Below are 23,880 nucleotides of genomic sequence, written 5' to 3'. Positions count from 1 at the left end.
CCAGCCCCAGAATGATTTTGAGAGTTGACTGAAACATCCCTACAGTTTATGGAGGGTACTGTGTAGGGCAGTTTAAATGCATACTGTCAGTTAATCCTTACTATAGGAGATATTATGACTTCCATCTTACTTGAGAAAACTGTGGCTCACAAATGTCAGGGACTGGCCTAAGATCACATAGCTAATAAACAAGGAGAGCTGAGATTGGAATCCGGTTCTGTCCTGCTGTAGAGCCCCTTCATTATTCCACAGTTTCTCAGCCACTCCTGCTGCTGCTGCTGCTGCGAAGTCACGTCAGTCGTGTCCGTCTCTGTGACCCCATAGACGGTAGCCCACCAGGCTCCCCCGTCCCTGGGATTCTCCAGGCAAGAACACCGGAGTGAGTAGCCAATACTGTGTGCTAAACTTTAAGTTAGGATGGGGACAAAGGACAAGCCAGCCCCACTCTCGCTGCGTTTATGTTCTTACAGACAGCAGCCAGCCAGTTAAACACAGTAATTCCAGAATGCATTAGGGGAAAAAAATATACTTGGTGCATTTATAAAACTGAGACAACAGAAAGGGCTACTTTAAATTGGGAGTAGGGGTGGGTCAAGGGCAGCATCTCCAGGCACAGAAACACTGCGAGAAAGCCCCAAGTCCTCAAAACTGCGTAAAAACTTGACTTGTCTGGTAAGTGGTGGGCGGGGAAGGCCACCAGGCGCAAGTAAGAGGACAGGCAGGGGCCACTGGACTACTGAAGTCCACGGGAAGCCATCGGGAGTTTTCAGCACGGAGCGAAAGGTTCATCGATCCCGCTGCGATAGTGCGGCGGGGTGAGAGACAGCGGGAACGCGGAGGGAGCCGGGCTGCAGCCGCGGCGGGCGTCTAGAGGGCCGGCGGGAAAGGGCGGGGAGGGGCGTGGTGCAGTTACTTACCGCCTCCTCCGTTTCCTCCCCCCGCCCCCTCCCCACCCTCCCTCCCGGCCTGGCTCCGCCCCGCCCGTCTGGCTAGTGACGTCTCGGCGCTCGCCGGCGTCGCCTGTGACGTCACGGTCCGGGTTTTGGGCATTCTCCGGGTGGGCACACAAGGCGCTGGCCGGCGGCGGGCGTTTAGGTTCGGCACCATGAAAAAGGTGGCTTCCAAGCAGTCTCCGCCCAAGTTGTTCGGTGGGTGAGCGCCCTCGTGCGGGGCGCTGGTTGCTATGGACGCCCCGGCTGCTGCCGGCGGGCGGGTGGGCGCGCGCAGGGTCGCGGGGGCTGCCGTACAACCTTACTTTCCTGGTCCCCGCGGCTCTGGGCCTCGCTCTCCGCCGTCAGGGCGGCACCATGAAGTCTTTAAAGAAGGAGTCCCGCCTTAGAATACCTACAAACAGATTCTTGGAGGCCCCAGAGAGCGTGAAAGGTTGGCGCTGGCTGCCTTGGGAGCTCAGGAAAGCCCTTACAGGGGCAGGGGTTCTTGGGATTCACGACACGGGGCCTGGAGTATGGGGGTGACCCCAGGATGGAGGTAAAGATCATGCCGGCAGGGGGTACGGGGACGGCGTGCCCCATACCTTTGATGGGGCCCTGGGGATGGTGTACAAGGCAGAGAACCTCAGGGAAGGGATACAGGGCACGGGGCCTTGAAGATGGGGACAAAGGAAGCAGTACTGACAGAGGTCTCAGGGATCAGTTGTCCGGGAAATGACTTTGGGAAGGAAGACATAGAAGACTTTGAACAGTATCTTAGGTTGGGACCTTTGCCTTAGGTGGGATGCAGAAGATCCAGGAAAGAGTTTAAGAGTAGAAGGGCCAGGACATAGGGTCCTTGGGAAAAGAAACTCAGGGCAGAATGCAAGAAACATGTTGAGGTGGTGAAACCAACAACCTTCGTGGGATTCTCTGGGAGGTGTCACCTAAGAGCCTTACTGGAAACCAGAAGAAATGCTTAACTTGGCCAGTTTTGTTTTTGACTACCTTTCCCACCATGTGACCTTTCTAGCCACATTGTTTAACACCTGTTCCACTTGTTTATGGAGAAGGAAATGGCAACCCACTCCAGTATTCTTGCCTGGAAAATCCCACGGGCAGAGGAGCCTGGAAGGCTATAGTCCATGGGGTTGCAAGTCGGACTTAGAGACGAAGCCAACCATTTGTTTAACCTGAAGACGTCACTGGACATGCCTGCTTCCTGGTCTCTGTGGCTTCCTCTGGTTGCAAGTGGGAGGACCCCTGGGTGCCTTGATAGCAGGCTGACTGCCATGGACATGTTCCCATTTACAACCCACTTCCTCTTCAGTCTTTTTTGCTGTTTGCATTTATCCAGGGTCTGCTGGGTATGGGCACTGTGCTGTGCCACAAGACTACTGGTAGTAACTGTGGGACCCCAGACCTCAGGAAACCGAGGTGGAGAAACCAGTCAAGTATAAAGGTTGTAATATGAGTGCCCGTAGGTATTATGAGGGATCAGAGCACCTGACCCAGGCCTTGTTGTTCAGTTGCTCGGTCATTTCTGACTCTTTGTGACCCCATGGACTGCAACATTCCAGGCTTCCCATCCTTCACTATCTCCTGGAGTTTGTTCAAACTCATGTCCATTGAGTTGGTGATGCCGTCCAAGCATCTCAACTTCTGTTGCCCCCTTTTCCTCCTGCCCTCTCAGTCTTTCCCAGCATCAGGGTCTTTTCCAGTGAGTCGGCTTTTCGCATCAGGTGGCTAAAGTAATGGAGTTTCAGCTTCAGCATCAGTCCTTCCAGTGAATATTCAGGGTTGATTTCCTTTAGGATTGACTGATTTGATCTCCTTGCAGTCCAGGGGACTCTCAAGTCTTCAAGTCAGTCACTGTTTCCATGTTTTTCCCCATCTATTTGCCATGAAGTGATGGGACCAGATGCCGTGATCTTAGTTTTTTGAATGTTGAGTTTTAAGCCAGCTCTTTCACTCTTCTCTTTCACCTTCATCAAGAGGCTCTTTAGCCATTAGGGTGGTATCATCTACATATCTGAGGTTCTTGATATTTTGCCTCACAATCTTGATTCCAGCTTCATCCAGCCCGGCATTTGACACGATGTACTCTGCATATAAGAATTAGAGGGGAACGTTTTCTGAAAAAGATGATGTTTATCTTGACAATTACTAGTCATAAATCATGATATACAAGGTCAGTGTGAAGAGGGGGCAGGCCTGGAGTCAGTAGGATTCCCTGGGAGGCCTGGAAAGAATGGCTTTCTTTAATGCTTTTTTATAGTATAGAAGTCCACTCTAGGCTATACTGAGATGCTCTTTCATAATAGCACGTTTTAACAGGAGAGAAAGAGAAAAATAGCTGGTCTTCTTTCCCAAGGGCAGTCAAGGGCTCTCCTAGTTACTGCCTCCTGCTTACCTAGTTTCTGGAGAGCATATCAGATTTGAACTTTCTACTGTAAACAAATCAAGGAAAGATTTTGTTCACTGCATATTTATTTTTAATAAGAGGAAATTTAGTTTGTTTAACAGCGTTTGAACCTACTGTATAGCCCAAGGAACTATACTCAATATTTTATAATATGCTATAAGGGAAAAGAATCTGAAAAAAAATAGATTATATATATGGGGGGGTGTGTGCATATAACTGAACACTATGTGGTACACCTGAAGCTAACACCACATTGTAAATCAACTATATTGCAATAAAAAAATTTTTAATTAAGAAACATAATTTTAAAAAATAGACCTTGATTTCAGTTCAGTTCAGTTGCTCAGTTGTGTCCGACTCTTTGCGTGTGACTCCATGAACTGCATGCAGCACGCCAGGCCTCCCTGTCCAGCACCAACTCCCGGAGTTCACCCAAACTCATGTCCATCGAGTCAGTGATGCCATCCAGCCATCTCATCCTCTGTCGTCCCCTCCTTCTCCTGCCCTCAATCCCTCCCAGCATCAGAGTCTTTTCCAGTGAGTCACCTCTTCGCATGAGGTGGCCAAAGTATTGGAGTTTCAGATTTAGCGTCAGTCCTTCCAAAGAACACCCAGGACTGATCTCCTTTAGAGTGGACTGGTTGGATCTCCTTGCAGTCCAAGGGACTCTCAAGAGTCTTCTCCAACACCACAGTTCAAAAGCTTCAATTCCTCGGTGCTCAGCTTTCTTCACAGTCCAACTTTCACATCCATACATGACCACTGGAGAAACCATAGTCTTGACTAGACGGACCTTTGTTGGCAAAGTAATGTCTCTGTTTTTGAATATGCTATCTAGGTTGGTCTTAACTTTCCTTCCAAGGAGTAAGTGTCTTTTAATTTCATGGCTGCAGTCACCATCTGCAGTGATTGTGGAGCCCAAAAAAATAAAGTCTGATACTGTTTCCACTGTTTCCCCATCTATTTGCCCTGAAGTGATGGGACCAGATGCCATGATCTTAGTTTTCTGAATGTTGAGCTTTAAGCCAATTTTTTCACTCTCCTCTTTCACTTTCATCAAGAGGCTTTTTAGTTCCTCTTCACTTTCTGCCATAAGGGTGGTGTCATCTGCATATCTGAGGTTATTGATATTTCTCCCAGCAATCTTGATTCCAGCTTGTGCTTCATCCAGCCCAGCGTTTCTCATGATGTACTCTGCATATAAGTTAAATAAGCAGGGTGACAATATACAGCCTTGATATGCTCCTTTTCCTATTTGGAACCAGTCTGTTGTTCCATGTCCAGTTCTAACTGTTGCTTCCTGACCTGCATATAGGTTTCTCAAGAGGCAGGTCAGGTGGTCTGGTATTCCCATCTCTTTCAGAATTTTCCACAGTTTATTGTGATCCACACAGTCAAAGGCTTTGGCATAGTCAATAAAGCAGAAATAGATGTTTTTCTGGAACTCTCTTGCTTTTTCCATGATCCAGCAGATGTTGACAATTTGATCTCTGGTTCCTCTGCCTTTTCTAAAACCAGCTTGAACATCTGGAAGTTCAAGGTTCACGTATTGCTGAAGCCTGGCTTGGAGAATTTTGAGCATTACTTTACTAGCATGTGAGATGAGTGCAATTGTGTGGTAGTTTGAGCATTCTTTGGGACTGGAATGAAAACTGACCTTTTCCAGTCCTGTGGCCAGACCTTGATTTAAGAACATGCATTAAGGTGAGGAAAGAAAAAAAGCATGTAAGGTAACTTTTTCCTTCTATATACCTGAGGGAAAGCCTCTAATGTAGTTGGGCCATACTCCCTCCTACCCCTTCCAATATAATAAAGTTAATCACCAACTGCAATCTTTGGTTATGTTTCCCCACAATCTCTGAATTATAGCAAAAAGGCAAGCAAAACCTGTTTAGGGACCTGAGCCCTTTTGACTTCTAGGTTTCTCCTTGCTCTTGTTGCTAGGAAACTGGGAAATCTCCCAGACTCCCAGATGCCTCTCCACCATCAATTAAAGCTCAGCCTGGTACGGACAGCCCCTCCCTTGGTTCCTCCAGTGCAACCGTGAGGTCAGAATTTCCCAAAGACCTGAATCAACACTAATACAGAATAGCATTTAGATGAAACAGGAAGCAGAAAAACTGAGAGTCCAGGTTTCTTTTCCCTCCATAGCTCCCTCCTTCCCCTCTCCCAGCCTTGTACCTCCTACCCACCTGAGAACCTTGCTTCCCTCTGCCTGGGCTAGCTCCCGCCGAGGAGGTGTCACCTGACTTCCCTGTACAAGGGGGCTGGTCTCTAACCCTCTCACAGCTATCAGGACACGGGTGAAGTGCCAGCTGTGTGTTTTATCAGAAGCCCCCAATCAGCTTGGGGTTCTGGACCAAAGAACTGGAAACAGCTGGGCCTCCACAGGTTCAGTAGGACACATACTTCAACCCCGTGGAAACCTCATTTCAGGTCCTGACATGACCCGCACAGGACTGCCCTTCCTGCCTGGTCTCTGTGCCTTGTCTCTGCGTCTCCTGTCTTCCTGGCTAACCCTCACCGAGTGAGTCTCTGAAGTGCTGCTCTCATCAACTCGCTCTTCCAAACCAAACCTCCTCCTTGCTGACAGAGAACGGTCAGATGCTTCAGACTTAGTTTACAGAGGCGTGCTGCCCTGGTGTCCCTTTTATCCCCAAGGTCACCCGCACCCCATCCCCAGGCCTTCTATGTCACCATGCCTCACATATGCCACCCTTAGCCCCCCTCCACCTTTGCTCTTAAGCAGAAATAGCTCTGCTGCTCTGCGTCTGCAAAGACTTCTGATCCTTCAAGGTCTAACTTAACCTGTGAAGCTGCCTCTGACCCCTGTAGCTGCTCTTCTGAAACTTTCCTTAGAGTCCTAACTTTACCCTCTACATCCACCTGTTCCTTCTTGGCTGCGTAACCAAAGCTATTGTTTGTCTCACCAATTTAGGCTCTTGCATTGTGATTGTCTGCTGCTGCTTCCAGCTTCTCAAGAGAAGGAGCCATATCTTGACCATTTAATACCATCTTCTCTGTACTTTATAGTACATAGAAGGTACTTGGTATATATGCATATTCTCTAGGGTGAATTGAAGTTTAAAATGTATACATGTAAATGTATATTTCTATGAATATTAACTAGAACACACCATTCCCTGACTGCAGTAGCGCAGCATATACTGTACTTCAAAAATCTTTAGAAATGTTGAAAGTTTATAAATTGGTACATGGTAGTTATAAACCCATCAGTAAAAAAAAGACACTTATTCTTTGGAAGGAAAGTTATGACCAACCTAGAGAGCATATTAAAAAGCAGAGACATTACTTTGCCAACAAAGGTCCGTCTAGTCAAGGCTATGGTTTTTCCAGTGTATGGATGTGACAGTTGGACTATAAAGAAAGCTGAGCGCCGAAGAACTGATGCTTTTGAACTGTGGTGTTGGAGAAGACTCTTGAGAGTCCCTTGGACTGCAAGGAGATCCAACCAGTCCATCCTAAAGGAGATTAGTCCTGAGTGTTCATTGGAAGGACTAATGTTGAAGCTAAAACTTCAATACTTTGGCCACCTGATGCGAAGAGTTGACTCATTGGAAAAGACCCTGATGCTGGGAAAGATTGAGGGCAGGAGGAGAAGGGGATGACAGAGGATGAGATGGCTGGATGGCATCACCGACTCAATGGAGATGGGTTTGGGTGGACTTCGGGAGTTGGTGATGGACAGGGAGGCCTGGCATGCTGTGCATGCCAGGGGTTGCAAAGAGTTTGACACGACTGAGAAACTGAACTGAACTGAACAATAAGAAAAACACCTATCTGGAGACGCTTAATCTCTTGAGAAGATGTAGAACTAGCCGGAGTGATAGAGGAAGCAAATTTTCTGGAGAATATAAATAATACCAAAATATCTATAAAAGCAGATCTCATGCTGGTACCAATTCTCTTGGGCTATCACCAATGCTTTGTGCAGAAGGGAGAGGTGAAGGAGAGATGGCACACTCCAGGCCTTCCTTCCACAGAGGTGGAAGGAGCTCCACATCTGCTGGGGGCGGGACCAGAACCTGCGGCCAAGCCGCTCAGCCCCTTGTGTGTCTGTGTGTGCAGGTCCATGTGGCTTGGCTGGTGGGTGCTCCTGAGTTTCTACTGACCCCATTGCTGCAGAGATGGACTCTGGCCAATATGCAAAGTTCAGAGTTATTAGTATATTTCAATTGATTCTGGCTTGGGTTTTTATGGTGGCTGAGTATGTGGGCATTTTCTAAAAACTAGTTTGATTCTGGTAACCAAAACACCTACCTTGATGTTTTAATGACACTGCTTCTTAAAAATTCAAATACTGTGAGAAACAGTGGACAAAACCAGGTTGTGTTTTAAAGTCCTTAAAGGCAGTGCTTTAGGTTTTTCTCTTGATTGTAGGGCCTTATTTCAAAACTTTCTGAACCAGAGGGCAGCACACAAGAGGATACCAGCCAGAAAAAAGTTAAAACATTTGAAACTGTTAAGCCACCTCTGTAGAAGGAAGGCAGGGAGTGTGTCCTCACTGAGGAGTAACTTGTTTCTGTGCCACGCATTCTCAGTCCTGTGCTCTGGCGCATGAGAGATACAGGCTCAGATCACTCCACTTTCTTCCTGGGCCATGAACTGTATCCTAATCACTTCACCTCTTCAGTAGACTCCTAAGTGATCTTGTGCTCATTCTTGTACCCACTAATCCATTCCTTGCCAGCCTGTGGCCCACAGGGTACAAACTGAAGCCCTTTACGTGGCTCACTAAGTTCTTTGTGATATGGCTCCTACTTTTCTGTCCCAGTACTGCTTCCTACTTCCCACCTCACTGCACTCTAGCTATGTAAAAACACATGCTTTGCATTTCAGACATGTGCTCTATCCTTTCTTGCCTCTAGGCCTCTAGGAGGAATTCCTATCCTCCACTTCCTTTCCCTTATCTCTCATCATCCTTCAGCTCTCAGGTAATTACCTCCTTAGGGAGCCCTCTATGACCACTCCACACACTGGATTGAGGCTCCCAGATGCTCCCACAGTCACCCTAGTTGAGTCTGTTTGACAGTCTTGCCTCCCATAGGCATGTGCTCTTTGAAGCTTAAGACTTTGCCTTATATCCCCAAAGCCTAGCACAGTGGCGGGCATATCAGTTCAGTTCAGTCGCTCAGTCATGTCCTACTCTTTGCGACCCCATCGACTATAGTACGCCAGGCCTCCCTGTCCATCACCAACTCCCGGAGCCTACTCAAACTCATGTCCATCACGTCGGTGATGCCATCCAACCATCTCATCCTCTGTTGTCCCCTTCTCCTCCTGCTTTCAATCTTTCCCCAGCATCAGGGTCTTTTCAAATAAGTCGGTTCTTCACATCAGGTGGCCAAAATATTGGAGCTTTAGTTTCAGCATCAGTCCTTCCAGTGAATATTCAGGACTGATTTCCTTTAGGATTGACTGGTTGGATCTCCTCACAGTCCAAGGGACTCTCAAGAGTCTCTCCAACACCACAGTTCAAAAGCATCACTTATTCGGCTCTCAGCTTTCTTTATAGTCCAGCTTTCACATCCATACATGACTACTGGAAAACCATAGCTTTGATGGATCTTTGTTGGTAAAGCAATGTCTCTGCTTTTTAATATGCTGTCTAGGTTGGTCATAGCTTTTCTTCCAAGGAGCAAGTATCTTTTAATCACTGAGATGCAGTCAACATCTGCAGTGATTTTGGAGCCCCCAAAAATAAAGCCTCTGTTTCCATTGTTTCCCCATCTATTTGCCATGAAGTGATGGGACTGGATGCATGATCTTAGATTTCTGAATGTTGAATTTTAAGCCAACTTTTTCACTCTCCTCTTTCACTTTCATCAAGAAGCTCTTCAGTTCTTCTTCACTTTCTGCCATAAGGGTGGTGTCATCTGCATATCTGAGGTTATTGATATTTCTCCCAACAATCTTGATTCCAGCTTGTGCTTCAGCCTGGCATTTCACATGATGTATTCTGCGTATAAGTTAAATAAGCAGGGTGACAATATACAGCCTTGACGTACTCCTTTCCCAATTTGGAACCAGTCTGTTGTTCCATGTCCAGTTCTAACTTGCTTCTTGACCTGCCTACAGATTTCTCAGAAGGCAGGTCAGGTGGTCTGGTATTCCCATCTCTTTAAAAGAATTTTCCACAGTTTGTTGTGATCCACATAGTCAAAGGCTTTGGCGTAGTCAATAAAGCAAAAGTAGATTTTTTTCCTGGAACTCTCTTGCATGTAGAAGATGTTTAAACAGTATTTGTTACATGGAAGAGTGTGACGTGAATGGCCAGTGGTGAATGTTCTGCTTTTTCCAGAGCATCCAAATTTTTATCAGTGTCTTAGGAAACCTAGTGCCTTCACCCAGAAGAATGGACAGTACCATCACTGGAGGGAGGAGACTGAGAAAGTGTCTAGTTGTCCCACAGCACTGCATCAGAGTCACCTAGGGAGTCAGGAGCCAGGAAGCTGTATTTGTAAAACTTCCCAAGAGATTCTGAGGTAGACATTTAACTAACATTTGGGAACCACTTATTTAGTTCAAGTTTCCTCTTTTTACAAAAGAAGACTGAGACCAAATGATGTACCCCAGGTTGTCCAGCTATAAGTAGCACAGCTTGACCTCAGTTTCAGCTACAAAGCCTCAGCCACCGTTCGGGGGGTGGGCGTGCACCTATAAGAGAGAACTCCTGTCGCCCCAACGAAGTGCTGCCCAGGTCACCTTGGCAGCCTCTGCTGTCCATCCAGGTGTCCAGCTTTGCCCGCCCCCCCCCCACCATGGAATATAAAAATATCTATTTTTAAACACTTGAACTCTCTGCTCCTCTTCAGAAAAGAAGCGGGCAAAGGCCCCTGAACAGCCCACACCCCCAATTCAGGAAGAACCTGAACCTGTTAGCAATGTGCTACAAGGAGATGACATTCTTGCCTTAGCCATTAAGAAGGAAGACTTGAGGAAGGTAAGGATGAAGTCCAGGGATCCTTTGCTGCAGGAACCTCTCCTTGCCACCTGGGTGGTCTAGAACTTCAACCATGTGCATTGCCTGTCCCCTGCCTCCCTACTTAGAGGGAGTGTCTGATTCCATGGAAGAATCCATCAAACACGAATCTGTTCGCTTTTGCATCCAACGGAATTTGCTATGTCCTATTAACATTTCTAAGATTCGTATAGAACCGCAGAGAAATGAAAGAATGAAGTCATGTGCTTCCCATAGAGGCGAGTGACACCATCCCCATTTCACAGAAGGGAAAATGAGTTACAGATAAGGGTAACCCCCTCCTTTTCCTGGGAAAGTGAGCCACTTCTCACCTGAACTATCTGGAGGCATGAGATGTTTTTATTTTTTCCCAGGATGTTAATAAGTCTCATAGCTGTTACAAAGGCATTTCCTCAACAGAATATATGGACAGATCTAGAGAAACAGATCTGTCTGCCTTCAGGAATTCCACCAAGAATTAGGATAGAGGAGAAGGGTGGTTTTTCCCTCCTTTTGATCTCATGTGAAATCTCTGTCTTATTTCTTTTTAGCAACATCTTCCTCGCCTTATTGAAACAGAAGATAAACATGTAATTACCCAGAGATTTATCATCCGTAAACCCAAACCCAAGGATCATAGGAAGGTCTCACACTTAGTAGCACATCCTGCTACTCCAGATGCAGCCACAAAGCCCCTGGACTACTCTGGTGTGCACGGGCATCAAAGTTCATGAGTCATCCTGGAGAGAATGTGGGGCCCTGTCAGAGTACCAGCTGGCTATAGCTTGCCTTCCTGCCTCTTCTTTTTGCTTCCAGGACCAGGTGACATCTTCCATGGCAGTGATCAGATCCTGCCCCACCACATCCTGGGGAGTCTCCAGGACTTTAAGAGAATTGCAGTTGCTCGAGGGAACACCCAGGTTTGTTTGTACAGAGCTGCCTGAAGGAGAGAAATCACTGAGGTCATTGCAGTCTTACCACCTGGCAGAGTCCAGAGGACTGGGGTTACAGAATTTGAGGTGATAAGTGACCCTTCCCCCCAAATAGTGAAGCCTACGTAAGCTAGCTTCAGCAGAAGTGAGGAATTCACTATAAGGAGACAAGAGCCTGGAGGAACCCAAAGGCGAGAGTGTGTCTGCCTCTCATCAGACTGAGCCCACCCCCTCCGCCACTGCTGTCTGTACCCCAGCTTTATTTCCCCTCCTCCATCCACTTGGTGGAGGAAGGTGGCTCCCCATAGCTCCCGGGGCCACATGGAGAGACTGTCTGTCTTCCCAACTTTCTCGTCATGCAGCGCTTCTGTCTCTCAGTTCCCTCAGTTTCCTGGCTCCAGGCAGAGGGTCTCTCAGGTGTTAAAAGGCCTGGGGTCCAATAAAAATGGCGCCATCATGCAGCAGGTGAGGGTGTCAACAGCATGGAGGACAGGCGCAGTGAAGGACGTTGGCCAGTCTTCCCGTTCTGGGGCAGAGGGGACTTCCAGCGCCCCTGGTTCTGTGCTTTGCTTTCTGTCACTTGCTACCTTGTGGTCCTGGAGAGGAGGGACTCGGCAGAAAGGGAGGACAGCAGGGATTTAGGCCCGGAGAAGTCTGCTCAGCCCCACTGCCACACCATCCCCGGCCCTCCACACTCACATTGCTCTTTTCAGCTGGCTGAGCTGATACACACCCCACCCTGTCTGATGACCCTCATCTCAACTAAAGAAGAGCCAAAGCAGGAAGCCCCCAAAGAAGAGAAGGCACATCCTCCCTGGGTCCCGCCTCTGCAGCACAACTTTCTGAAAAACTGGCAGCGCAACATAGCCCTTCGGAAGAAGCAGCAGGATGCTCTCAGCGGTGAGCAGAGCGGAGAGGACGCCTGCCTGGCCTTGGCACTGAGGCTCTGCTGCTGTGTTTTTTCTCCCCCTTCACCTGCAGAGCCTGGATTCAGGCTGGTCGCTTTTGTGCTGAGTACTCCCAAGTGCTTCTTGTACTTAGCGGGTCATGAAATCAGCCCAGTGACTGGAGCTGATCAGTTCAGAGAGCTCGGGCCCCTACTTGTTTGGATTTGGTGGTGGGATTGCATTCTTGGTTCTCTTTAGAACGGCTGAAGAAGCCAGTCAGCGAGCTGCTGATGCACACAGGGGACACCTACAGACAGATCCAGGAGGAGCGGGAGCTCCTTGACCGAATGCTGTCAACACGGTCTGATGGGAAGGTAAGGACAGTGCACCCTGTGGGAGGGGTCTGGACAGCTGGGGACAAAAAAAAAATCTATCCAGTACACAGCTTTGTTAAACCCTCAAGGTCTTTACTAAATTCTATTACCAGTTCTATTACTTGTCATTCAGGGACTGGCCAGATAAATAATTTGGCCTGTGGTGGCCCCTGTTAGTTTGAGGAGAAAGATGTCACAGGTACCACGTTATTAGAATAGTCTTTGTCTTGTTTTGTCTCCTAAAACCTGAGGCTCCAGCTTTCAGTCGCCCCAGGACACCATGATGTGCTCTGGTATCTCAGTGCCTGGATCAACTTGCCCTCTCTGGGGCCAGGTAAACATATAACGCAGCAGCCTGCAAATAAGAAAGTTGTGCTTCTCCCCTGTTCGCAGGGCAGCATGGATCCCACAGAGGCATCTGTGGTCTGTAGAGCTCTTGTCTCCCAGGCCTCCCACCCGCCTCTCTCAAAGGTGCTCGGGTAGTCTGACACATCTATCCTCCATTGACAGGGCTGCAAGTTGACCAGTGGGTTCTGGAGTCGACTGGAATACGTGGGAGACGAAATGACGGGTCTGGTAATGACAAAGACAAAAACTCAGCATGGCCTCGTGGAGCCAATCACTCAGATCAGGAAGCCCTGGTCCATCCAGGCAGAGATGGGTGAGGAGTGGGATGTAAAGGAGACTGGCCTTGGGGGTAAGAGATCAGGGTTCTGGTGTGGTGGTCCAGTCCCCTCCAGTAAGACCACGGGAGCAGTGGTGGGAGGGGCCCAGCTCTAGGGCGTCACCGTCCTTAACTGTGCTGAGCCTCCTCTGCTGAGCACCTGGAATGTGGCCGGGCTGAGCTGAGATGTGCCGTAAGTGTAAACTACACACTGGGTTTTGAAGATCAGTTTGAAAAAATAGATTTTATTAATAATTTTCATATTGATTACATGTTCATATTGATTACATGTTGAAATGATAATATTTTTAATATACTGGATTAAATATATTACTGTTTATTTTTACCTGTTTAAATGTGGCATCTGGAAAATTTTGATTACATATTCATGGCTTGCATTTGTTGTTTGCATCGTATTTTTAATGGGCAGCACTGCTTTAAAGGCTGCCAGAGCGCCTAGGTTCAGGTCCCAGCTGTGCTGAGTTTGTGAACACCAGTGAGTTACTTAACCTCTCTGGTCCTCAGCTACCCATCTGTAAAATACTCATGGGGTTGTGAGACGGTTAAATGAGACATGGTGTGTTTTAAGAGGTTCTGACTCATTGTTAAACACAATAAAAGGTAGCTGCTATTGTTATTTTTATTATAATCCAAAAATTTGACAGTCTGGAAGCTGGTTTTGCTGGAGTCCTGTGAAGGGCTGCTGAGGCAGTGGGTGTGGGGCCTGGAGGAGGAAGCTGTGTTTTCAGCTCTCCCAGCAACGGTGCCAGAATGGGCACTCTGAGAACCCTTGAACATGGGTAGGGAGGGGACATGGCAGCAGCCTGTGCTTAGGGTTCTTGGACTCTGCTCTAGGGTTGCCAGCCCAGAAGGACGCATGGTACCGCTACACCTGGGATCGGAGTCTGTTTCTGACCTGCCGGCGCAAGGAGCTGCAGAGCATCATGGCAGAGCTGAATTTTAGCCAGCAGGTTGATAAGATCTCTGTGCCTAGTCTGAAGCCCTTCAGGGTGGGGCCTGTCTTCAGTTAAATAACCTTTGCTTTCTCTGTCTCTCTGAGGACATTGATGGCCTGGAGGTGGTGGGCAAAGGGCGGCCTTTCTCCAGTGTTACGGTGGAAGACTATTCAGTGTTTGAAAGGAGCTTGGAAAGCTCCTCTGAGGACACAGTGCACTTGTGAGTTGGGCCCTGGGCCTGAGGGAGAGCAGTTGGAGAGCGTTGCTTCCTCAGCGCCTGCAAGTATCCTAGGGCAGGCTTCCCTCCCTGGAATCTGAGTGCCTCCACCCCAGCCTCTTGCTCGTGGCTGTCACCCCCTCCTCTAGCCCATTCGAAGGGGCACCTGTGCTCACTGTGCTACTGCCGTCTCTTCTCTTCCAACAACCAGCTCCCGAGGGGGTTTTCCTGGACATTCCTTTGCTCATAAGTGGGGCCCCTCCAGACTCCCCTAATGCTGTGTGCCTCTGCATGAAGAGTCTCTTTTTATGTCCAAGAACCTCCCATTTCAGGAATGGAGCAGGATGGAGCTGATGATGCTCCACTGGAGGGCAGAGCCGGGCACATTGCCACATTTTCTGGCAGCCATCTCCATGGGCTCCATGTGGCAAGACTGGCAGGCTTAGGAAATATACATCATTGGATTGTCTTACAGAGACTTATTGGCCAATTACCCTGATGTGGTTCCTATGCCTGTTCTTGGCCCTTCTCTGCTGTTCTGTGGGAAGCCAGCCTGCTGGATCCGAAGCAGTAATTCAGAGGACAAGGTAAAACCGCCTTCACCCTCACCCACCTGCTGGAAGGGCCTCCCTCGTGAGGCAGTCTCAGGGTGACTGTGGCAGTCACAAGGAGCCTGAACATTCTCCTATTTGCGTTTTTATCTGATCTCGCCTTTAGCATATGTTTGAAAATGTTAACAGCAACATTAACTTGAGCCAGAATAAGGTCACAAGTCTGAAAAGAGAATGTCACAAGCTGCCCAGTTTGTACCTAGTCCCCAAACATGTAAATAAGCAAACCTTCTCAGACAAGAATGGCTTTGTTATTACTTGTTGTTCAGTCACTAAGTTGTGTGCGACCCCATGGACTGCGGCACTCCAGGCTTCCCTGCCCTTCACTATCTCCTGGAGTTTGCTCAGATTCATGTCCATTGAGTCGGTGATGCCATCCAACCATCTCATCCTCTGTCATCCCCTTCTCCTCCTGCCTTCAAACTTTCCCAGCATCAGGGTCTTTTGCATCAGGTCTTTTGAGTCAGCTCTTTGCATCAGGTGGTCAAAGTATTGGAGCTTCAGCTCCAATGAATTTCAGGGTTGATTTCCTTTAGGATTGACTGGTTGGAAGTCCTTGTAGTCCAAGGGACTCTCAAGAATCTTCTCCGGCACCACAGTTCAAAAGCATCAATTCTTTGATGCTCAGCCTTCTTTATGGTCCAACTCTCACATCCATACATGACTACTGTAAAAACAATACTGTAAAAACCATAGATTTGACTAGACAGACCTTTGTCAGCAAAGTGATGTCTCTGCTTTTTAATACACTGTCTAGTTTTATCATAGCTTTTCTTCCAAGGAGCAAGTGTCTTAATTTCATGGCTGTGGTCACTGTCCACAGTGATTTTGAAGCCCAAGAAAATAAAATCTGTCACTGTTTCCACTTTTCCCCCTTCTGTTTGCCATGAAGTGATGGAAACAGGTGCCATGATCTCAAAGTTTTTTGAATGCTGAGTTTTGAGCCAGCTTTTTCACTCTCCTCTTTCACCCTCATCAAGAGACTCTTTAGTTCCTCTTCTGTTTCTGCCATTAGAGTGGTATCTGCATATCTGAGGTTGTTGATATTTCTCCCAGGAATCTTGATTCCAGCTTGTGAGTCATCCAGCCCAGCATTTCACATGGTGTACTCTGCACAGAAGTTAAATAAGCAGGGTGACAATATATAGCCTTACCATACTCTTTTCACAATTTGGAACCAGTCTGGACTTCCCAGGTGGCACTAGTGGTAAAGAACCCGCCTGCCAATGCAGGAGACATAAAAGACATGGGCTCAACCCCTGGGTTGGGAAGATCCCCTGGAGAAGGAAATGGCAACCCACTCCAGTATTCTTGCCTGGAACATCCAGGGACAGAGGACTCTAGCAAACCACAGTCCATCAGGTCCCAGAGTTGTACACACTAAAGTGACTTAACAGCCACTATTGTTCCATGTTCATTTCTAAATGTTGCTTCTTCACCTGCATACAGGTTTCTCAGGAGACAGGTAGGGTGGTCTGGTATTCCCATCTCTTTAAAGAATTTTCCATAGTTTGTTGTGATCCACACAAAGGCTTTTGTGTAGTCAATGAGGCAGAAGTAGATGTTTTTTTGGAATTCCCTTACTTTCTCTGTGATCCAAAGAATGTTAGCAATTTGATCTGTGGTTCCTCTGCCTTTTCTAAACCCGACTTGTACATCTGAAAATTCTCATACTACTGAAGCCTGGCTTGAAGGATTTTGAGCATTACCTTGCTAGCATGTGAAATGAATGCAGCTGTACACTAGTTTGAACATTCTTTGGCATTGCCCTTCTTTGGGATTGGAATGAAAACACATATTCCAGTCCCATGGCCACTGCTGAGTTTTCCGAATTTGTTGGCATATCAAGTACAGCATTTAAGCAGCAGCATCTTTTAGGATTTGAAACAGCTCAGCTGGAATTCCATCACCTCCTCTAGTGTAGTTCATAGTAATGTTTCCTAAGGCCCATTTAAACTATTCTTCAGATGTTAAGGAGTAGAGATGTTCATCAGATATAAAATCTGTTTTATCTCCTCTTCTTACTGTTGATGGCAGAGACAGCCGCTTTTGGTGTATGAAGCCTGTGTGTTTGAGAGTGGCCAGGCCCTGGAAGCCCAGGGCAGGAGACTTCCAGTGCCAAACCCAGGGAAGTCCTGACAAACCAGGCTGAGTTGTTCACCCTAGGCCAGGATATCTCTCAGACCTCCCCTCTCCCCAGAGGCATGTTGGAATTGCTGTCCGCTTGACCTTTGAAACTCTAGAAGGGGAGAAAACATCTTCAGAACTGACCGTGGTCAATAATGGCACAGTGGCCATTTGGTATGACTGGCGGCGGCGGTCACAGTGGGACTCTTTCCAAGACCTGAAGAGGAATAGGATGCAGAGGTTCTACTTCAACAATCGGGAAGGTACCAGGGGGAAGCTGCCCACTCACCCCTCCTACAGCCCAAGTCTCGCTCATGCCCAGGCCCTGCAAGCATGAGCCCCTCTTCCCACCTGTCCACCCCATGTCTTCCATGAAGTGTGCCGTCTCCTGTTCCCATCAGCTGGGGGAATGGCAGAACTCAGGAGTGAGCCACCAGGGGCAGAAACAGTTGCCCACATACCTGGGCCTGAGGCCAGAGTCCCACATCCTGAGAACGCCCTCAGTTCTTCACAAGCCGGGACAGCTGGTCACCCTAACCAAGGCTTGGTTAACTTTCTACCCACAGGCTTGGGGCTCAGCAGCTCCCACCTGGTGAAAAACCTCTGTCTCTGTCCCTCTCAGGTGTAATTCTGCCTGGAAAAACTAAAAACTTTACCTTTTTCTTCAAATCTTTGAATGCTGGGATCTTCAGGGAGTGTTGGGAATTTGGAACCCACCCTACCCTATTGGGAGGGGCTCTGCTGCAGGTCAACCTCCATGCGGTCTCCTTGGCCCAGGACATTTTTCGGGATGAGAGGAAGTTATTGGAGGTAAGGGACGCCAGATCTTAGCCCTGTGGACACTCCGTAAGTTAACATGGTGTTCTTCCTGGCACTGCCTGCAGGGATCTTGTTACTTCCAGCCCTAGAGGCGAACTTTTAAAAAACAAGATACTCCTAAAAGACAAAACCACTCCTCGGGGGTTTGTGATGTAAATGATAGGTGAGCAGGCAAGAGAAGGGGCAGCTTTGAGCTCCACCATGCGTGGCCCTACTTCATTAGAAAGAAATGAGACTGGCCCTTAAAATGCAGACTGAATGGAAGTACTTGCTTAAGTGTAAACACTTGTCTGGTACTACCCAGTGGAGGTGCATTTAACTGGCAAGACTTCAAAACCAGACAAAACCAGAGAGAACACTAATTAGTGGGCCGGCACCAGGAGGGAGTGTGAGGTGGGAAGTGGGAATGTGCTGGCCCATCAGGCTTGCGGCCTGGCCATCTGGTGCTGCGCTCTGGGATTCTACAGAAAGATGTGCTTTTTTTATTCATTGTGGCCCCCAAACACAAGCCAGCTACTTCAGCTGGGCTCAACCCCTGGTGAACAAAGGTGATTTTTACAAATGTAACATCTGCTTCACTGCTGACTATCGGACCAGCCTCTCTCACGAGATGCCCCTCCACCATTTTCTGTAACAGTGACCATGTGGCTAAGTCATGCTCTCAACAAGGCAGTCCCTGAACCTTGCCCTTCCTCCTTATCAGGGGAAATGCTGACTGTGTGGCCTCTTGGCCCTGTGAAGGAACAACTTCTCTGGGTCTGACCCTTCCTCCTTTCAGCCTCTTTCAGGAAACAAGGATCTTTGGGGAGAACCGAGGGGTTTGAGTCTGGTAACAGGAGAGTACGTGTGTGTGTGTGTGTGAGAGAGAGACAGACAGACAGACAGACAGACAATGGCAAGAACTCTGTCGACAGGAAGGCAGACAGTTCTGGGGCTCTGCCTCCCCTTGAGGATGCAGCATGGGTTTTGAAAGCCTGAGCTGCTGCTTATGCTATGTCCCTTTCCCCAGAGCAAACTGGCCGCCCATGAAGCAGTCACCGTCGTGGAGAACGTGCTGCAGGAGCTCCTGAGGGGGATCCTGACGCCCGAGCGCACACAGTCACCTGTGGATGCCTCTGTCACAGAGGAGGACTTGTTCCACCATAGGAATCCTCAGGTACAGGCCCAGCGCTGGCCCCTGCCCATTTTTGTGCTTACCCTGGGAGAAAGTAATAGCAAACCCTTTGTGTGCCAGGATCTGTTCCGAGAAACTTGAGTAACTCTGTTTCTCCACAGCAGTCCTATGACATGGGTACTTTTTCTATCTTCATTTTACATGGAAGAAACTGAGGCCCAGGGAGGTTAAGTAATTTGCCCAAGAAAACTTAGCTACTATAAGTGAATGCTAGGTGATAACAGAGCTTCAAAAACTTCTTATTCAAACTCTATCTTCCTCGGAAGCCCAAATGCATAAGAAGCCTTAAGTTGGAGGTGTTCAGGCTGAAAGGGGAGTGGGGAGCCCTGTGAGCCTAGCAGCTCCTGCCGGCTTCCTCCTGCCTCCTCCATTAACGCTCCTCGAGGGAACCAGAAGCTAGAGCAGGCTGGCGCAGGCTCTGGGTGCCTCCTGTCGCAGCCTCCCCCCGCCCCAACAAGCTCCCCCTTGCCTCTGCTGCAGCTGCATTACCAGCACCAGGTGGTGCAACATCTGCACAGTCTGTGGCGCCAGTACATGATCCTGCCCCTCAAGGCTGAGGAGGCCAGGCCCGGCGAGGAGGGGCACCTCAGCCCCAGGGCCCAGGCTGCTGCAACCCCGTCAGCCTACTTGGAGGAGACCTCAATGAAGATTGAGTCTTCTGCACACCTTAAGAGCCCAACGTTAGACCCTCAACTGCCCCGGCAGGAGAGCGAGGCCGTCAAGGACTCCCAGGATCATGTTGGGTCCCAGAAGACCGGGCTAGGGGTCAGGCCTTCTCAGCGGAAGAGCATCATGGAGGAGATCCTGGTGGAGGGGAGCCCAGATCTGGAGAGCATCAGGAGCCCCTGGGAACTGGATGGCCTTCCTCTGCCAGAGTGGAATCTCTGTCTGGAAGACTTCAGAAAGGTGCCTCCCAGCCCTGGCATAGCCAGGTGCCCATGCTTCTGCAGCCCCTTCCATCCCCATGGGCAGAGAAACAATCTTCTGAGGACCCAGATAAAGCAATATCTCGGTCATCTCTTTATCTTGGGTGCCTTGGCCACTGTGGTGCAGGAGGAGCTCCTTCCCTGACTCTTGGAAAGGGGTTCATGGGGTACAGATTTCCAAGGGAGGGCACAGGCTCCCACAGAAGGCACTCAGGCAGACTCTCCATGGCTGCATCCCCTCCTGACCCCCTGCCCTCACTATGCCACACCTGTTAGTAGAAGATGCAGGAACCCTTGGTATCCCAGGCAGAGCGGTTGCCCATGGTACCTCTGACCTGCCAGGCAGTGATGGCACTCCCTGAGGAGAACCAGAGAGAAGACGCCCTAATCAGGCTCAACAAAGCGGCCCTGGAGCTGTGCCAGGAACCGCGGCCGTTGCACCCTGACTTCCTGTACCAGATGTGGTAGGTACCCCCACCAGGAAAACTGCTTCCATCCCTTCCCCTTGTGGCATCTGGCCAGGGGTTCTGGGCAGGCAGTCCCAGGACTTAAGGGGGCTGAGCTCTCTTTGAGGTCAGGTTGCTGAAAAATTCTGCAGACCCTTTATGCTCTGGCAGCTGCCACAGCATCCCTTAAGCTGCTCTCCCTATGCCAGCCACCCTCTGGGAAGGAGTCATATCAGAGTAAGCACCTTGATGTTTTTCCCCCTTCTTTCCTTGTTTCTTCTCGATGAGCAGATAAGTGACCAGATGAAATGGCAGAGGACAGTGAGAAGAGGGCCTGTTCCATAAAAAGCCTCAGTTGGTTGCCAGCCGTCCCATCGCCTGTTTAGAACTTGCTTGGATAGGCTTGGGGGCCTTCTGCAAGGCCCTCAGAACACATTTCCAGGAGCTTCATCCTGCAAATCTTATGCAGGTCTAGCCCCTCCAGTGGGAATGGATCCAAGCTGGAGTGGGAATGGTTTCAAGCTGGAGTTAAGACTGACCTAACCTTATCCCCAGGCCACCTTTTCTTGGCTGCCACCAAGGAAAGCCCGATCCCTATCCCAGCACTTGCACAGGTGCCAGTGAAGATGCTGGCTGGACAGAGGCATGATATTTCCATAGCAATTCCTGGTGTCTTAGACAAGAAGGACCAAGCCTCTCAGATTCAAGGGCAAATGAGCGGTGATGGCTTTTTTCCAATATGTCTTGCTGTCTAGTTTGCAGCTGTGGCGAGATCTGGTTGACAGCCTGGTAAGCCATTCCCTGTGGCTGAGGGCTCTGCTGGGCCTGCCTGAGAAGGAGACCATCTACCTGGACATGCCAGAAGAGCAAGGTCAGACACTGTGCACCTCTGCGTAGTCTTTCCCATCCCTCTGCCCACGCGGCAGTGGTGCTTTCGCCATTTGTGCGCTTCTGGTGGAACCTCTGTGAGGTTGGTCCGTGGGGTAGGCCTCTTGCTTTTTATCTGCTGCCAGCAGTTGGGACCTAGAAACAACATTAACAATCACCTGAGTTCAGGCCCCATGTTTTGCAGGTGGAGTCCCAGAGAGGCGAGATGACTTGCCATCCTGTACGCGGTGGAATGGTGGAGCTGGGACTAGAGCCTGGGCCCCTCCCCCATGCCCTACAGTCATGCACTTGACCCAGGGCCTTGCTCCCGTGGGTGGGGATTCTCTCAAACAGCTTGAACACGGCTGCCCCAGGACCCTTTGTTCTCCCAGCTCCTGCCTGTGGGGTCAGCTAGGCCGCAGGCTATTTGTCTTCTATTCACTTCCCTTAGATCGAAAATCACCTCCTGTCACAGAAGTGAAGGTAACTTCTGGGAAAGTGGGAAAGGAGGACCGGAAAGGGGCATCCCAGGAAAAGAAACAGTTTGGACTCAGAGACAAAGAAGATAAAAAAGGACCCAGGCTGTCACCTGGGAAAGAGGCATGTAGCACGTGTTCTGGGCCTGGGGTTGGGGCTGGGGAAGGGATAGGAGGGGCTGCGGAAAGTGGGCAGTCACTCCAGCATGATGCCCCTGCTCCCCTCAGAGCTGCTCTTGAAAAGGTCCTGGACCTCTCTCGGGAGCTACTGAAGGCTGGGCATCTCTGTGTCTCTCCAAGCAGGACCGTTTAAATAGCAAGAAGCACAAAACAAAGGATGACAAGAAGCCGGTGAAATCTTTAAGTCGGGACGGGCTTTCCTTGGACGAGCCTGCCCCTGACAGCATCATCCCGTCTCAGGAACCCATAGATCCCCTGGTCATGGAGAAATACACCCACAGGCTGCACACTGAGGTGAGGGCAAGAACCTGGCACTCAGCCCTCCCGTCACTCATACCTGCCCTGCATACCGACCTCTGCTCCCTCACTCCCTGGCTCACTCTGTTTATCCCACAAACAGTAAGTGCCTACTGCATCTGTGATGGAAGCAAAGCTGCCCTTGTGAAGGGCATTCTAGTATTCAAGACAGACCTCATGAATAAGTAACAAATGTGGCATGTTAGGTGATGAGCACTATGGGGAAAAGAGAGCAACCAGGGCTAGGGGATAGGGAAAGCCCAGGTGGGGGTAGGTGGGCCTCACTGGAAGGTGACATTGAACAAAGACTTGAAGAGAAGTGAGGAGTGGCCATGTGGACATCTAGGAGAATGCCGTGGGTAGAAGAGGGAGTGGGCCAGGAAGAGGCAGAGAGGGCAGAGAGTCCACCAAGAGAGACTCCTGGGTCACGTGGGGCTTTGTAGGCCATTGTGAGGATACACTGTTTTGAATAGAGGAATATGGTCTGATTCATGCTTTAGATCATTCTGGCTGCTCTTTGGAAACAGATGCTGGGGGCGCAGAGCAAAAGCCTTTCCCTTCTGTTCCTCCCTCTTCTTCTCCATCTTTGGTGTGTCTTGAGAGAGCGCTTCCTTGGGTGAGCACCACATAGAGGGAATTCCCAGCAGCTGTAAGGGTTTTGAAACACTGGAGAGAATTTATCATATAAAACATGTTTTTAAGCAGTAGTTCCTTAGGGGTTCACTAGGTGTTGTGTTCCATTCTTTTTGTCACTGTTGGTTTTGGAAGGGAGATCCACAGAGCCACGTTAGATATGTCAAGGAGTCTAATGGCAATGCTTTGTCTTCTTCTGGGGTGGACAGCTGAGTAACTGGGATTGCATTGTGCATTTGATCACATTTAATCCGAAGCTCCATTTGCTTCTGGTAACATCACTGAGATTTGTGAAGGTCCATGGGGTCTAGAAAGAAATCACAGGGCTCTGAGGACCCACGGAGTAGACTCTTACTTAGCTCTTTGGAATTAAGAATCAACTTGCTGAGGCTTTTATGGTACAGCCTCACTAGAGGGTACAGACTTGGAGACATTTCAGTACATGGATCTGTGATCTTACTGGAAGGAAGGTTGTCTCCAGGCGGCCAGGGTAGAACTGGGCCACCCGGAGGGACTAAATGGGCACGGCTCCCTGGGCCTCCCTGGAGTCGCCCCTTTAACCTTATGTCTCCATATGTCCAAGGGGCAGTACAGGATTCCAGCCCAGGCTGTTTAAAAAAACAAAACTATTTCCAAAAGCAAAAGTTGTACCGAAACTTCAGTTTTATCTCTACCACTTAGCTCTCTCCCCTCTTCAGCTGCCCCTCGGGGTGGGGTGCTCCCCTATGCAGGTGCTCTCCACAGAGCAAGCCTTTGCCTACGACTTTCGGCCCATCATTCCAGGTCTGTGGGCTGCTGGATGCCCTGGTGACCGACCTGCTGGCCCTGGCTGACGACCTCCACCCCCAAAAGAATGCTGAGGAGCCTTTGCGTCTCTTCCCCTGACCCACATGCCTGAGTTGCCTCCTGGGAAACTGCTCAACAAACAAATCAATAAAGAACCTTTGTGTTCCCACCA

At 49.2% G+C, this 23,880-nt stretch overlaps 1 protein-coding gene across 4 annotated transcripts; it reads left to right on the top strand.

The window, feature by feature from the left end:
* The first annotated feature begins 1,177 nt into the window (after positions 1–1,177).
* MYCBPAP (MYCBP associated protein) lies at positions 1,178–23,880 on the top strand. 4 transcript variants are annotated; one of them, XM_061391394.1, is made up of 20 exons: positions 1,178–1,383; positions 10,191–10,318; positions 10,888–11,044; positions 11,153–11,256; positions 11,982–12,168; positions 12,414–12,529; positions 13,040–13,190; positions 14,049–14,164; positions 14,254–14,369; positions 14,842–14,953; positions 17,178–17,367; positions 17,727–17,914; positions 18,933–19,079; positions 19,578–20,003; positions 20,366–20,487; positions 21,225–21,340; positions 21,542–21,577; positions 21,788–21,936; positions 22,116–22,286; positions 23,706–23,880. In XM_061391394.1, exons 1-20 carry the CDS (start codon positions 1,308–1,310, stop codon positions 23,805–23,807), a joined length of 2,910 nt encoding a protein of 969 aa, XP_061247378.1. In that variant the 5' UTR covers positions 1,178–1,307; the 3' UTR covers positions 23,808–23,880. The 4 variants fall into 4 exon arrangements, with proteins under 4 accessions (XP_061247378.1, XP_061247379.1, XP_061247377.1 ...); XM_061391395.1 differs by lacking the exon at positions 21,542–21,577; XM_061391393.1 differs by lacking the exons at positions 1,178–1,383; positions 10,191–10,318; positions 10,888–11,044 and having other exon boundaries at positions 11,052–11,256.

This window comes from Bos javanicus, chromosome 19 (assembly GCF_032452875.1).
Source record: "Bos javanicus breed banteng chromosome 19, ARS-OSU_banteng_1.0, whole genome shotgun sequence".
NCBI classification, from domain to species: domain Eukaryota; kingdom Metazoa; phylum Chordata; class Mammalia; order Artiodactyla; family Bovidae; genus Bos; species Bos javanicus.
This window is presented reverse-complemented; position numbering and strand designations above follow the sequence as displayed.

Coding starts and splice junctions, on each gene's coding strand:
- MYCBPAP (XM_061391394.1), top strand. CDS start 1,308: ATGAAGTCTTTAAAGAAGGAGTCCCGCCTTAGAATACCTACAAACAGA. Junction 10,319..10,887: donor AGAAGGAAGACTTGAGGAAG/GTAAGGATGAAG, acceptor ATTTCTTTTTAG/CAACATCTTCCTCGCCTTAT. Junction 17,368..17,726: donor CTACTTCAACAATCGGGAAG/GTACCAGGGGGA, acceptor TGTCCCTCTCAG/GTGTAATTCTGCCTGGAAAA.